The sequence below is a fragment of the Sparus aurata genome, chromosome 16 (assembly GCF_900880675.1).
Source record: "Sparus aurata chromosome 16, fSpaAur1.1, whole genome shotgun sequence".
NCBI lineage: Eukaryota > Metazoa > Chordata > Actinopteri > Spariformes > Sparidae > Sparus > Sparus aurata.
The window spans coordinates 27,255,636-27,271,040 of record NC_044202.1 but is presented as its reverse complement, the minus strand read 5'-3'; the positions used below and the strand labels follow the sequence as shown (position 1 = coordinate 27,271,040).

The following is a 15,405-nucleotide window of genomic DNA, read 5'->3' as shown; positions in this document are numbered from 1 at the left end:
CAAAGAACCAGAAAACATCCTTCCACTGACCTGTGTGGTTGGAGCAGTGACTTGGCAGATAGAAAATGAGGTAAAGCAGGCTAATGGTGAGGCTCCTCCACCTAGTGGGTTCCCTGACAATCGATTGTTTGTCCCGGTTGAGTTGCGCCCACAGGTGATCCACTGGGCCCACACCTCCCTGCTTTCATGCCATCCGGGAGTTAGGAGGCCAATGTTCGCCATCTCCCAGCGGTTCTGGTGGCCATCTATGGAGCCGGAGGTCCAGAAGTACGTAAAGACATGTTCGGTCTGCGCCAGGAACAAGACGTCCTCCGGGTCCCATATGGGTCTCTTGCAGCTGTTACCTATTCCCTCCAGACCATGGTCTGACATCTCGTTAGACTTCGTCACGGGGCTCCCAGTATCTCAAGGCAACACCACATTCCTCACTGTGGTGGACAGGTTCTCTAAGATGGCTAGATTCATAGCCCTGCCTAAGTTGCCATGATGAACCATGTTTTCAGAGTTCACAGGTTTCCCAAGGACATCGTTTCTGACCGGGGGCCCCAGTTTGTATCTCGGTTCTGGAGGGAGTTTTGCAGGCTCATTGGAGCTACGGCCAGCCTGACCTCCAACGGCCAGACCTAAAGACTCAATCAGCAAATGGAAACTGGCCTCCGGTGCCTGGTCTCCCAGAATCCTCCCAAGTCCCCGGCTGAGCGCCGCCGTGTTGGCGTTTACCCTGGTGGACGAGAGGGTCGCCTCCCTACACCTAAGGGCTGGGGGGAAAACTCTGACTGTTGTCTGTGCGTATGCACCGAACAGCAGTTCGGAGTATGCGGCCTTCTTGGAGGTCCTGGCTGGGTCCCAGTGGGGGACTCTGTGGTCTTACTGGGGGACTTCAACGCGCACGTCGGCAATGACGGAGATACCTGGAGGGGCATGATTGGGAGGAACGGCCTCCCCGATCTGAACCCGAATGGTGTTCTATTATTAGACTTCTGTGCTAGTCACGGTCTGTCTATAATGAACACCATGTTCGAAAACAAGGATGCTCATAAATGTACGTGGTACCAGAGCACCCTAGGTCGAAGGTCAATGATCGATTTTGTGATCGTATCATCTGATCTTCGACTGTGTGTTTTGGACACTCGGGTAGAGAGAGGGGCAGAGCTGTCAACTGATCACCACCTGGTGGTGAGTTGGTTTCGGTGGCAGGGGAAATCCCTGGACAGACCTGGTAAGCCCAAACGAGTACTGCGGGTAAGCTGGGAACGTCTGGGGGAGGCCCCTGTCCGAGAAGCCTTCAACTCCCACCTCCGAAGGAGCTTCTCTAGCATCCCTGTGGAGGCTGGGGATATCGAACCTGAATGGACGATGTTCAAAGCTTCCATTGTTGAAGCTGCAGCTGTGTCCTGTGGCCATAGGGTCTTAGGTGCCTCAAGGGGCGGCAACCCTCGAACACCGTGGTGGACACCGGTAGTCAGGGAAGCCGTCCGACTGAAGAAGGAGTCCTTCAGGGACATGTTGTCCCGGGGGACTCCTGAGGCAGTTTTGGGGTACCGACGGGCCCGAAGGGCAGCAACCGCAGCTGTGGCAGAGGCAAAGCAGCGGGTGTGGGAGGAGTTCGGCGAGGCCATGGAGAAGGACTTTTGGGCGGCGCCAAAGCATTTCTGGAAAACTGTCCGCCACCTCAGGAGAGGGAAACGGGGAACCATCCAAGCAGTGTACAGCAAGGATGGGACCTTGTTGACTTCGACTGAGGAGGTTATAGGGTGGTGGAAGGAGTACTTTGGTGATCTCCTGAATCCCACTCAGCAACCCTCTGTAATGGAGACAGAGCTGGAGGATGATGGGGTATCATCGCCGTAATCCCTGGGTGAATTCACTGTGGTAGTCAAACAACTCCACAGTGACAAAGCCCAGGGATTGATGAGATACCACCAGAAATGCTGAAGGCTCTGGGTGTTGAGGGGCTGTCTTGGTTGACACGCCTCTTCAACATTGCGTGGGGGTCGGGGTCGGTGCCGAAGGAGTGGCAAACAGTTGTGGTGGTCCCTCTCTTTAAGAAGGGGGACCAGAGGGTGTGTGCCAATTACAGAGGTATCACACTACTCAGCCTGCCTGGGAAAGTCTACTCCAAGGTGCTGGAAAGGAGGGTCCGGCCGATTGTCGAACCTCAGATTGAAGAGGAACAATGCGGATTCCGTCCTGGTCGTGGAACAACGGACCAGCTCTTTACTCTGGCAGGGGTCTTGGAGGGGGCCTGGGAGTACAATCTCCCAGTCCACATGTGTTTTGTGGATCTGGAGAAGGCGTACGACCGGGTCCCCCGGGATGTTCTGTGGGAGGTGCTGCGGGAGTATGGGGCGAGGGGGTCCCTTCTCAGGGCCATCAGATCCCTATATTCTCAGAGCGAGAGCTGTGTGCGTATACTCGGAAGTAAGTCGGACTTGTTCCAAGTGGGTGTTGGCCTCCGCCAGGGCTGTGCCTTGTCCCCAATCCTGTTTGTGATATACATGGACAGGATTTTGAGGCGCAGTCGTGGTATGGAGGGGCTACAGGTCGGTGACCTTAAGATCGCATCACTGCTTTTTGCAGATGATGTGGTCTTGATGGCATCATCGGCTGTAGATCTACAACGCTCACTGGATCAGTTCGCAGCTGAGTGTGAAGCGGCAGGGATGAGGATCAGCACCTCTAAATCTGAGGCCATGGTTCTCAGTAGGAAACCGGTGGATTGCCTACTCCAGGTGGGGAATGTGTCCTTGCCCCAAGTGAAGGAGTTCAAGTACCTCAGGGTTTTGTTCACGAGTGAGGGGATGATGGGGCGTGAGATTGACAGGAGAGTCGGAGCAGCGGGTGCGGTGTTGCATGCGCTTCACCACACGGTTGTGACGAAAAGGGAGCTGAGCCGAAAGGCAAAGCTCTCGATCTACCGGTCAATCTTCGTCCCTACCCTCACCTATGGTCATGAGCGATGGGTCATGACCGAAAGAATGAGATCGCGGGTACAAGCGGCCGAAATGGGTTTTCTTCGCAGGGTGGCTGGGGTCTCCCTTAGAGATAGGGTAAGAAGCTCAGCCATCCGGGAGGGACTCGGAGTAGAGCCGCTGCTCCTCTGCGTAGAAAGGAGCCAGTTGAGGTGGTTCGGGCATCTGATGAGGATGCCACCAGGGCGCCTTCCTAGGGAGGTGTTCCTGGCACGTCCAACTGGGAGGAGACCTAGGGGTAGACCCAGGACCAGGTGGAGGGATTATATCTCTTCTCTGGCCTGGGAGCGCTTGGGGATTCCCCAGTCAGAGTTAGCCGATGTGGCCGGGGAAAGGGATGTCTGGGGCTCGCTACTGAAGCTGCTGCCCCCGCGACCCGATTTTGGATAAGCGGTTGACAATGGATGGATGGACCTCCAGTTTTTCCAGCCAACGAGTTGGAGGTGACAGTGCCCGCCGCCCACGTCATGGTTTGCCACTGCCGCCGCATTTGGGCAGCCGCCCGACAGATTCTGACCCGCCAAGGAGACCGGGTCAAGAAGGCCGCAGACTGCAAGAGGCGACCGGCTCCCAACTATCAACCCGGCCAGAGAGTGTGGCTTTCAGCTAAGGATTTGCACCTTCGGGTTCCATCTAAGAAGCTGGCGCCAAGATTTGTGGGCCCATTCCCCATCTCCAGAGTTATCGGTCCTGCAGCAGTACGACTACGTTTGCCCATCTGTCAGCATCATCTGTCATCATCTTCATGAGAGGTTACAGGATTGATTACAACTAATCAATTCTGACAGTGGCCCAGTTAGTTTATACACCAATGCCAAGTTTGTAGCTATCTTATTTCAATCTGTGTGTCAAGGGCTGATCTTGTTGAAGGAGAAAGTATCATGTCACGATAAATGAGATAGGCACACAATAAGCAGATGGTTGGAAACAGTGACCAGCAGATTTTGTTGTGTCTTGATAACAAGTATTTAAAAAAGAACGTGTTATTCACAGTATTGCATTATTTAGTATTAAATACGGTGCATCCCCTCAATATATTGGTTAGTGAGTTCACTGCGTCCTTTCAGATTTTAATGCGTATAAGAAGCATAGCGCATACCTATCAGCATCACTGATTAGTAGTCTATAGGCTACAGTAGGGGCAATTAAGGCAGTGTGTGGTCTGAATGATGTACCAAACACTGACTGCATGATTGTGAAAGTCAAACTGCAGGTTTCAAATCAATTACAACAGCTGGCATGTCCAATAGACAATGTGCCTTCAGAGTGGCGCAGGCCCAGAATTGGAGTCTGAGTGTCACCCCTAAACACAGTAAATGACATCATTCTAATCTGCAAGCTGCACTGCTGACTTTACTGTTTTTTTCTCAGTAAAGCAAGAATGGAGATAGAGGGAGAGACAGAGACACGGGAGCAATAAACAAAATGAAAACAACACACAAGAAAGTCATAAATGGAGAAAAGAAGTTTGCCCACGAAGTTTGGGTTTGCCTGGAGCTGTAACTCTGCTGGACCTGGTTGGGAGCAGCCAGACACTGTCACAATTACTGAGCCGGCCGCAGACTCTCTTAAAAATACCTCTGTAGGGTTTGCAAGTGGCCAGCCAAGTCTCAGCAGCAGTAATACAGTAGCAGTTGATCCTCAGGCAGGTCATGGTGGGAGGCAAGGAAGCAGATATCACTATGATGACTTACTACTGTATATCCCCACAGGGGCTTACACTAGTTACCTGGTATGCTTCCTGGCATACTACAATAGGGGAAGGTGTGACAAGTGCTGTAAGAGGCAGACGAAAAGGAGGGAAACCTTTATCAAGGGCTAACCTGGCTAAACTGCCCTGGCAGTCTCTAATGTTATGGAGTCATTATTTGTCATTATATAATGTATACTAATATGTAACAATGGAGGAATGTGTAAGGTCTTATTTTGGGGGGGATTCTGTAACCACATACAGTAGCGACAAATCTTTCTCTGCTGCACATCTCCTACCTTGGCTTCTTCTCTAACTTATCATTAAAATAATGTATTCCTAGTTTATAGACACTAAATATAATGAGAGTCAGCAGACTGCACACTTTCATTAAAAAAAAAAAAAAAAAAAATTACAGGAATTGCTCTGTGGCTCCATGCATGGAATGTGTGCTTAGAATAGAAAATATACTTCCCTTATCTATTTCATAAGATAGGTGCGTAGGAGAGGTCTGAGTAGATCAGGAGTTGAAAGCAGAATCTCACACACTTTCTAACTTGCGAAGATACATTTATTTGCAACGTTTCAGTACTAGACCTTCATCAAACTGTTTGCATGATGAAGGACTAGTATTGAAACATCACAAATAAATGTATCTTTGCAAGTTTGACAGTGTCCAGGACTTTTCTTTCAAATTAGGATTATTTATGCCTTAGCAGAAGTGGAGGCATGTAAATAAGACAGAGAGAGAATGCAAACAGGTCCCATAAGCAGTCTAAATAACAAAAGACAGACTGGCGTCCATGTGCTGAAAGTGGAAAACTGCTTTTTTTCAGAATGACTGCATGACAGTCCTAAAGATGACCTTTAAGCACATGGTAGGTTACACTTAGTTAAATTTAGAAGTTGGATTCTCACTACAACTTGTTCCCTGATCAATTTAAGATCTGGAAGCTTTGAAGAGGGCCTGGCCATAATGAAACAGCACATTTAGTCATGTCCCAGTGGTGTGATTGTGGCAGATATAGTGACTGCAGAAATGTTGTGAGTGCCAGGACCGTCTCACCAGGGTAGGATCCAGTTCTTCATTCAGTATGGCCTCATTCTTGATGAGAGCCACTCGCTGAGCAAAGCGGCATGTAGAGATGGACTCCTTAAGACAACAGATTTAAAAAACTGCTTTAATATTTGTTTTTCTGGGTAAGACTTGTACTCCGAATGACTCTCTATGTGGCAGAATACACATATCTTTCCTCTACCCTGTAGTGGTATTTTTCCATCTAGACTGTATGGGAACACTTTATAATAAACATCATTAATAAATGGTAACTTTGTAGTTAATTAAACTTAAGTTAATAGTTTTGTTCACTTATAAACCAATAAGATGATTCATCAAGCAGCTGTTTATTGTACTTTGTAATGGTTAATAATTACTGTGCAGTTGATCAACATGATATGGATATGGATTCATACATTTGCAACTGATGTTTATAAACCTTTACAATTGCTTAATAAATGGCTCATAAACCAATTCATTGTTAACACTGAAATAACTATTAAGTATTTCAGTGTATGAATTTCAGTAGTACAAGTAGTATAAACTTAACATGCATATGAACTCACCATTTGTCAATGATGGTTATTATAAAGTGTTACCAATTGTTTTGGTGTTGCTGAGTTATGGAGATATCGGCCATGGTATTCGGCATGTTGGGCTGAAAGTACCAAAAATTACATTAAAAAAACTCAACAGCAATGTCCCTTTCCAGAAATCACAACCATGTTACTCCAGATAATCCACAACACCTGCCAACTGTATTACTATGCAGAATAAAGTATAGAGAAGAGGCATGGTATGTAAGCTTTCAATGATGTCCCCCTCAGCACCTCATTGTGAGTGTTTACTGCTTTTTGCTGTCATTTATTGTCACACTTGTTTCTCTCCTTCTCTGTCTGTTTACCACAGGCATACGGCTGACACTGTGTAGGCATAGGTCTCATGTAAGACTAGAAGGAGCAGAGCTGACTGAAGCATTACAGTTACTACATTATGTCTCATTACGTCTGTTTCTGTTTTGTTCTGTTTAAGTTGAAACATGAATTTGGAGGCAGTAAAGATGTTGACTATGCTTGTGGACTTTAATGCAATTTAAAATATGGCTCCAAACAGATGTCTGTTTTTCCATAGATGGATATAGGCTGGGATTTTTGCTAAGTCAACTACTGTTTTGTCCACATGACTAGCAGTGGACTCAACAATGATTTCAAATGAATATACAGTGTATTAATACATTGTTATCAAATGTGGAATATCCTCTTACATTCACATAATCAATACTCTGATTTATTTAGTATCAGAGTATTGATTATGTGCATAAATGTATTGTCTAGCTGTATGTCTGTGTGTGACTGTCAGTGCAAAGAGGGAAAGATGAAGAAGGAGAGAAAGAAGAGAGAAAGAGGGCAAGAGTAGAAAAAGCCTGATGAGAAAGTGCACAGATAATGAAGAGTGTTATGGTGGCAAAACAGTGACTGTTAAGCAGATGGCAAAAGGACATTTCATTAATAGAAGGTGGGAGCAGAATATCACTACAGGTAAGAGGGAATAACTTGGAACTGTCCTTTAAAAAGGAAAAAAAACAACTAAAAACTCTAACCTTTGAGTTTGTTTCTAATCTATCAGAATATAGAATATATATATAATATTCAATCAAATATAATATTCTGTCTGAACATGGCTGAAGGTAGACTGTACTTACATCAAGGTTCCTCTTTTCGACTGCCAAAGTGGCAATCATTGTAGTCATGCAGTTGCCCCCAAGGCTGTCCCTCAGCACAGAGGTCAACATGGAGTTCCTGTATGGAATATGGGTACGGTTCTTCTCTGACAGAGCTATGATCACCTGAAGAATAAAGCAATAAAAAGGGTAAATGATATGTAACTGAAGACAGAGATGGAGGACAGAAATTAAATGCCAGATTCTAACTTAATGTGTGAAAGGAAAGGCAATTAGTATTTCCAACAGTGTGGGTCATTACTGTTCATGGACTAGCTTCAAGATGGTCATTATTAAAAGGCAAATGTCTGACTGAATGTGTGAACTATATTTTTCTCATGGTTGAAACTTGCTGTGCAATATCATATACAGTAAATGAAACAAACAAACAATCAAGTAAATGTATTGTATACCACAATATGTTTGGTTATTTACCACATTTATATCTGAAATATTACGTTGTTTGTACAATGTATTATTTTAAATAAAGTCTAATGTCTCAGAAGTAGCTACCTGCTCCAGGTAGTGGAGGGAGAGGTTGATGTACTTGGCCTCAGTAAGCAGTTGCCCATTCAGGCCGGTCTTGCTAACTCTATCAGATCCAGCCAAGTCCACCAGGTGGAGCTTGGAGCGACGCAGGGTGGCCGAGCCCTGCTCACGTCTGCATAAGTGCACAGTGAAAATACAGTGGGAGCGTGTGGATGCCTGGTTCATTGGAGTCTAGAGGAGAGAGAAGAAAAAGGAGTAGAATGGTGAGAGAACACTTTGAAAAGGCTGCAATATTCTTTGTTCTGTGTGAGAGTAATTTGAATATTCTCAAATTGGTACACATGGTGGATATGAAAAAAACAGAAGATCGGAATTTTATTCTCCATTTGCGGTACTTTTTATATTCAAAACAACAAAAAATATGTTTCCTTTGATTCTAATTTTTTCAAGCTCCTGCTGGTTTGAAAATCAAAGCCGCACCATGTGTATCCGATGAGCAGTAAACACATGGTGGCGGCTTTAGAAAAGTTGAGGTTGCTTTTCAGATGGTCACTGGAACAGCAGAAGTCAGGTTGAAACCAGAAGGAGACAGAAATAGGACATGAGTCATTCTGTACAAACAAACTTTATTAGCTAGAGGAGGGTGGGTTACTCAGGGAACCCTCAAAGACAGAATCAACAGAGGAAATGGACATTTACTGACATAGTGCTGACCATTGACATTCTTTCTGTTTTTGTCGGACACATTATTTTGGTTTTAAATAACAGATTTCAAACGGAGGCTGTATCTTGATATAGTACAACTTAATTTTGATAACAATAGTTTTTGAATTTGATTACAAAAGCTTTTGGGTTCAGATTCAGTTCTAACTGTGTGGTCATTGGTTCAAAGACACTGACACGACCCTCATCACCACATCTTTCACTATCTTAACCTACCACTATTATCTCTTTTCTCAGTCCAAATTCCCTTCATGTTTGCTCCTTAGGGTATCCCTGAAAGTAATATGAAGCAGCCCTTAGATGTTAACAAGGGATCATATACTTAATAGAATTGATTACAGGGTCAAAGGTAAGGATAGGGTCCATGTTCGAGACATCAGTCACCTAACTGACAGCTATTTTCCACACCAACCAACAGCAACAAGGTCCAACCTTGAAAAGTGGCCCATACTGTTAGTTTGACCATTTCCAGACAGTTAGCAGTGTAATACATCTGTCCCACAATGAATACTGTCCTTATGGAGGTTATAATGGTCAGCTTTTGTTAACTGATTTAATAAGGCATTGATTCAACTTTTTTATGGACCAAGCACCAATCGGTGCGAGTACCCCCCTAAAATGTAAGAAATCCTTCCTTCCTTCCTTTCCTCCTTCCTTTCTGCCTCCCTCCTTACCAGCATTTTTCAGGAGCTAAATGTGCTTGAAAACTCAAGAAACTTCAATGGAAATGTGACACGCATCACAAGTGGTGAAAATGTATATAGAGATTTCTATGGACAGCGCATCAAGTACAGTATGTCCTGCACATTTAAATGCTTACAGACATTGTGTTGATGCCCACAGTGGGAATAGTGTCCACATAGGAGCATTGAAATATGTCTTAGTTGTGAAAACACAGCAGGGCAATGCAACCTCACTTACTTTATTCTCCTGAGTTTTCACTTGATTGTTGATCTTACATGCACCACATGCTGACCACACACAGCGCTGCATTGGGTCAGCATAAACAGTCACTCTTACAACCCCAAAACACAAATTGCTGATTTGAAAGAGTAAGAGTGACATTTAATAATGACCACCTGCTACGCATCCTACTCACCCCCACAAGCTCAGGAGGCAGTTAGGATGGAGAAACGGGGAAAGATCCAGGTCCTACATTCTCATATGTGACGAGAATTGAAACAGGGTTTCAGAAAAAAGACCATATGGGTGAAATGTTCCCCAAAGAGGTTGAAGGAAGGGTGAGGAGGTTTAGAAGCTGTATTTTATTTCCTGTCCAATAAAAGTGAAGAGGGGATTGCCAAGTCTCAAAGAGCTCACTGTCCGCTGAGTGTAGCCTGAATGTGTCATCTTTTATCCACATGGCTGGGGGCAAGAGGCGAAAGAAAGCATTACTGTTAACTTTATTGGAAGTCTATGTGGAGGGGAGACTACTGAGAGGTTTCTGGCAGCAGTAAATTGACTATGTTGATGGTGCTTTGTTTGCTTGGAACTCAAGAGAGATTTTCTTGAGAAGAAGTTCCAGAGAGAACAAGTTCACAATAGTCTTTGTGTGGGCTGACTGTCCCAGAAGCTCCCTGCTGAGCTGTGCAATGCCTCATCAATAGAATAATAAAACATCCATGAATGTGTTTTCCTTGAAATATGCCCCTAGGAGTAACATAAGTGGACAAAGAGGAAGTGTGTCATCAAGATAGATAAAAAAAAAAACCTAATGCAAATTGTTTTGGCAGTGGGCTAGTTCAGTCGACCATAGAGTGGGAAATCACAGATTAACTTTTGATACCATATGTCATGATACATTGCCCACAATACTAATGACAAAACAGTTGTCTGGGATATGTCGCCATGTCGCTCCAACTGAAAAATAAAAAGGCAAAAGGTAAGGTAAAAGGCTAAACTGTCAGAAAGCTGCACAGTTGTGGGCTTAAAATGTTTAAAGGAAGGAAACAAATATGCCTCATGAAAATCTGTACAAATTCAATTTGTGTAAATTAAGTTCATGTTTGGCACCATTGGTGCTACAAATATGTGTATTGTTTCCTCTTGTGATAGAATTTATTGCGGTATGTGAGTTGTATGTTTGTTCTTGGTAGACTCATATACACCACAAAATGTATGTGACTATACTAAATACTAGCTTCTAAACCCATTTCCAAGTTCAGAAGAAATTCCATCTTTTGGAATGGTTTTATTTTAAAGTGAAACTCTCGCCAAAATGCAACCAAGGGTCTTTTTGTGAATGTACCCGAGTCAAACATTTGTTTAAAAGCATAATTACGACGAAAGTGCCACTTTTAAGATTGAGTGTATTTTTGTTTTCGAGTTAAAATCATTTTAAATGGAGTGCTAGGGGCAAATACTATGTTAGCATTTTTAAAACACTAAGAAGGCCCATGCAAGGCATGAAGGGCAACTCATGTTAGCAGTTGCTTGTTCTGCTCGCCGCCGTCCTTCCAGTCGAGAAGTATATAAAATATATAAAATAGATAAAACAATATTGACCTTGAAGTTGAAAAAGTAGCCTCATATAAGTAGCAGTACTAAAATCAAAAGCCAGAAAAGTCACATGAGATCTCGTGTGGATAGTTGTTGGAGGGAAGACAGTAGCGTTCCACCTTAACTTTCCTCTAGGTTACGTCGCATTTGGAGATCGACACTTCTCTACTGGCAGGATGGCAATGAGCGGAACAAGCAACTGCTAACGTGAGTTGTTCAAAAACTTTCTTTTCTCAATGCTCGAGTTCATGTGTAGAGACCCTGGTGATACTACGAGCAAAGTTTCATGTTGTGTTGAGCCTTCTTAGTGTTTTAAAAACAGTGATTTTGATGCTAACATAGTATTCGCCCCTAGCACTCCATTGAAAATGATTTTGACCCGAAAACGGAAATACGGTCAATCTCATAAGTGGTGCTTTTGTCGTAATTACGCTTTTAAAGGAACGTTTGACTCAGGTACATTCACAAAAATACCCTAGGTTGCATTTTGGTGAGAACTTCACTTTAGGGGGGAATCCCACCGACGTCAAAACCCGACTTTGAAAGAATGGTTAGAAATGAAAAGCAAGTCTCTGATTAAATCTAATTATCCAGTTTGCTTTTACTGTCTGTTATCTACTTACAAACCCGCGACAAGAGTAAATACAGTGAGACCAGCTTTTTGCTTCAAACCTCAGGTTGCCAATCAAATCTGACCCACCACAGTTCTCATCAGCATGGAGAGTCTGGGTGTCCCAGCGTAGAAAAGAACCAACACAACAAAAACAAAAAATGACAAGAGAATGCTTGATTTTTCTGGGGAAAAAACATGGTCAAAGGGACCACAGGGGACCAAAATAATATTTTAGAAGGGTCTTAAGGTAGCCTTTAGGGTGGATAATACATGATAAAAAATACCCTTTATGGCACTTCCCATGGGAGTGGTCATATATTTGTAGTGTATGTGGATTAGTGGAAGTGGAAGTGGAAGTCATACATTTCTGTTAGTAGGATATAGTGCAACTGAGCCTGACTGCTGCATTTATGTACTTTTATCGTCGAGAGAGAGAGTGAAAGAGAGAGAGACAAAAAGAAAGAGAGAGAGACAGAAAGAGAAAAAAGGGAAAAAATACTGCTACTGTTATGTATCTTTAGTTTCATGTTTGTGACATATTCTACATATATAGACATTAAAACTATAGTGAAACGCTGGAAGGATGTTAATACAACTATCCCGAGATGTTTTCAGATATACTTCAGCTGAGGATCACATCACAAAAAAATAGAGAAGACTACCAAATTCTAGATGATAGAGGCATGTTTCCCTCTTTCTTACTTCTGCAATCATACGGTTAGTGTCACCCAGGAAGAGCAGATTCAGCGCCTCCTCCTCATTTGCTGAGTGCTGCAGTGACAGGTTCTTGAGATGGATGTTTTGGTCTGGATCCTCCATAATCATTACTTTTCTGGAGGGGAAAAGAACAGATTAAGGGAAATTCCAGGATAATAAATGAACTTTAAATCTAAATAATTCCACATTAAACACTGACACAATTATGAAAAACGAATTATCTCAGTTATGTTATCCATTTCCCTCATGTTGCCTTGACCTTGCTCGGCTTAACATCCAAGCAAACAAACAAACAAAACAAACATCTGCAAGTCAGGGTGGGCTGCAACCCAGTTTGTCACATGCACTTTATCTATCCGGGGGTTCAAAACTTGGTAGCAGACAGGGCTTGCTGTTGATTGGTTCTAGCACACACCAAGAACTCTGAAACACAGCATGAATGACTCCTATGATCCTACCATCTATCTATAAAAGCAAATAACCTCTGTCTGTCTGTCTGTGTGTGTATGTGTGTGTTCCTCAAATATCTCTGCGGATCAGGATCAGACTGACCTGAGAGTTTCAACATGGCTGCTGCATGGTTCAAGGGTGTGCTATTTCGCATTTGTTTGGACTGCAATGATACCGTTAATAAATTATTTCATAAATGCTTTACAAATTCCACGAGCATTGTCCACCGAAGCCACTACAGTCATGTGCGCACCAGAGCCAATCACTGCACACCGTGGCCACACGCGCACCAGAGCCAATCACTGCAGAGCCCACCGCGACCCCCCACCTTAAGAAACAAGCAGATTTATACCTGCAGCGGCTAGCTGCTAGCCGCTAGCTACACGGCCCACCGCCCGATGCGACGGACCGGAAGCATCGGCACGTCCAAAAGCCGCTAGCTAGCAGCTAGCTTCTTCGCATTTGTTTGGACTGCAATGATACCGTTAATAAATTATTTCATAAATGCTTTACAGATTCCACGAGCATGGTCCACCGGAGCCACTACAGTCATGTGCGCACCAGAGCCAATCACTGCACACCGTGGCCACGCGCGCACCAGAGCCAATCACTGCAGAGCCCACCGCGACCCCCCACCTTAAGAAACAAGCAGATTTATACCTGCAGCGGCGCTAGCTGCTAGCCGCTAGCTACACGGCCCACCGCCCGATGCGACGGACCGGAAGCATCGGCACGTCCAAAACCAGACCGAGGGTAAATGATGTCCGCCACGCTTTTTCGCGAACATCGCCGTCACGTTTGCTTTGTGTCTGGTGCAGGAAGAAACGGTAAAAACAGGCTTTTGTCACGAAAGTGTCCAAGCAGCAAGTTTGGTTGTTGAGAAACAGGAAGTTGTGGGAGGGACCTAGGCGGATGATTGACATGCAACGACGGTCGGTGTGTGAGTTGAGAGATTTGTGACATTTAGCGTGTTTGGAGTGTGTAGTTAGTGTGTTATGTAGTGTGTTTAGTGAGTAGTGGAGTCGTTTTTTTGTTTAATGAGTCAGAATAATGAGGAGAAGCTGAATGTGGAGCAGGCAGTCCAGCTATTTATTCAGGCAGACCTGAGCATTGCCTGCATTTAAATGTAAATAGTTACATATAACTTTGTAAATTTTCTAAATGTATGCACAAATTTAGATAAACAACAATTTATATTTGCATTATAAGTAAAAAAAAAAATGGTTTGTTAAACATATTTGTGGTTTTCACAGTAAAAGAATCTAACTTTTTCTACTCGGATTTCATGTTTTTTTTTTGTGATTTTAGGTCCATTGTGTTAATACAGTATGTCAAAATAAAAAAAATAACTGTACAGTCAAACATGTGAGGTTGTGGTGAAAATAATGACACCAAGTAAATAGCTTTTAAGATAGTAAAAAACAGCCAATTATACCCTGGAATATCGGATTTCACAACAAACCTAAATATCCCTGAAGTCCCACCTTCAAACACAGCCTCATTTGGCCATCCATGAAAAAGCTCCTTAACCTCCCACTTTTTTATAGGAATACACTTTTCTTACGGGCACTGCACTAGTATCATTTAAATCATGCCACCAGGGTTGTGACAGTATGGCTACTGGATAGAGATGTCACAGAGTGCAACATGACTGAAGAACTATAGCGTCACATTATGTAATAATGCCCCATTTTGTAATAATGTAATACATTTTCAATTCATTATGTAATAATGCTGCATTTTGTAATAATCTGCCACATTTTGTAATAAAATTCTTGAACGCAATATGTAATAAAGTTTGCCGCATTTTGTAATCAGTTCTTACATTTTGCATCAGTAATTACAAAATGCAGGTGTTGCACTTTTTTATCAAGAAAATTTAATAATTTGGTGCATTATGTAATAAACCACCAAAATGAATGACTTTAATTAGAAAAAAACATTATACCATCAGAACGACATTGACTTCGTAAATATGAATTAATTTTAAAAACTAGTAAGGTGTTTCATTGGTCAAACCTAAATCAAATAAATGAATTCATAGAGAATGTGTTCGAAAGCTCATAGAGACATAAACTGCACCAAATGAGTGTTATTGGCACGAACATTATCAGTGCACTGAAATGTTGGAAGACATACACACATGCAATCTGGATTATGTTATGCAAGTATTATACGTAATAGAAAGCAGACAAAACACGAAAACAAATATGGAACAGATAATGTCACACATTTTGCCCTTTATCTGTAGTCATAGGTATGTAAAGCAAACCCTCACAATATATATGAGTGAAAATTAGTCCACAGACAAGAACTGACAACTTTTTCTCTAAATTCTAGCAAAGAAAGAAGTAACTCGCTCAATACATTTGAAATTGTTTACTGTAGTAGACCTATACGGAAGTACCGAAGGGTATTGCTGCCATACCAGAACACAAAAAATAAAAATCAGTATATTATATTATATTATATTAT

At 43.1% G+C, this 15,405-nt stretch overlaps 1 protein-coding gene across 3 annotated transcripts in view; it reads right to left on the bottom strand.

Moving 5' to 3' along the window:
* Positions 1-15,405, bottom strand: part of kif6 (kinesin family member 6) — a 116,510-nt gene that overhangs the window by 73,887 nt on the left and 27,218 nt on the right. For all 3 annotated transcript variants that reach the window (XM_030392254.1, XM_030392255.1, XM_030392253.1), the window contains 4 exons: positions 12,466-12,595; positions 7,953-8,159; positions 7,422-7,565; positions 5,729-5,815 (listed from right to left, as the gene is read on the bottom strand). In XM_030392254.1, coding sequence (XP_030248114.1) covers positions 5,729-5,815; positions 7,422-7,565; positions 7,953-8,159; positions 12,466-12,595 — 568 coding nt within the window. The remainder of the gene's footprint in view (positions 1-5,728; positions 5,816-7,421; positions 7,566-7,952; positions 8,160-12,465; positions 12,596-15,405) is intronic.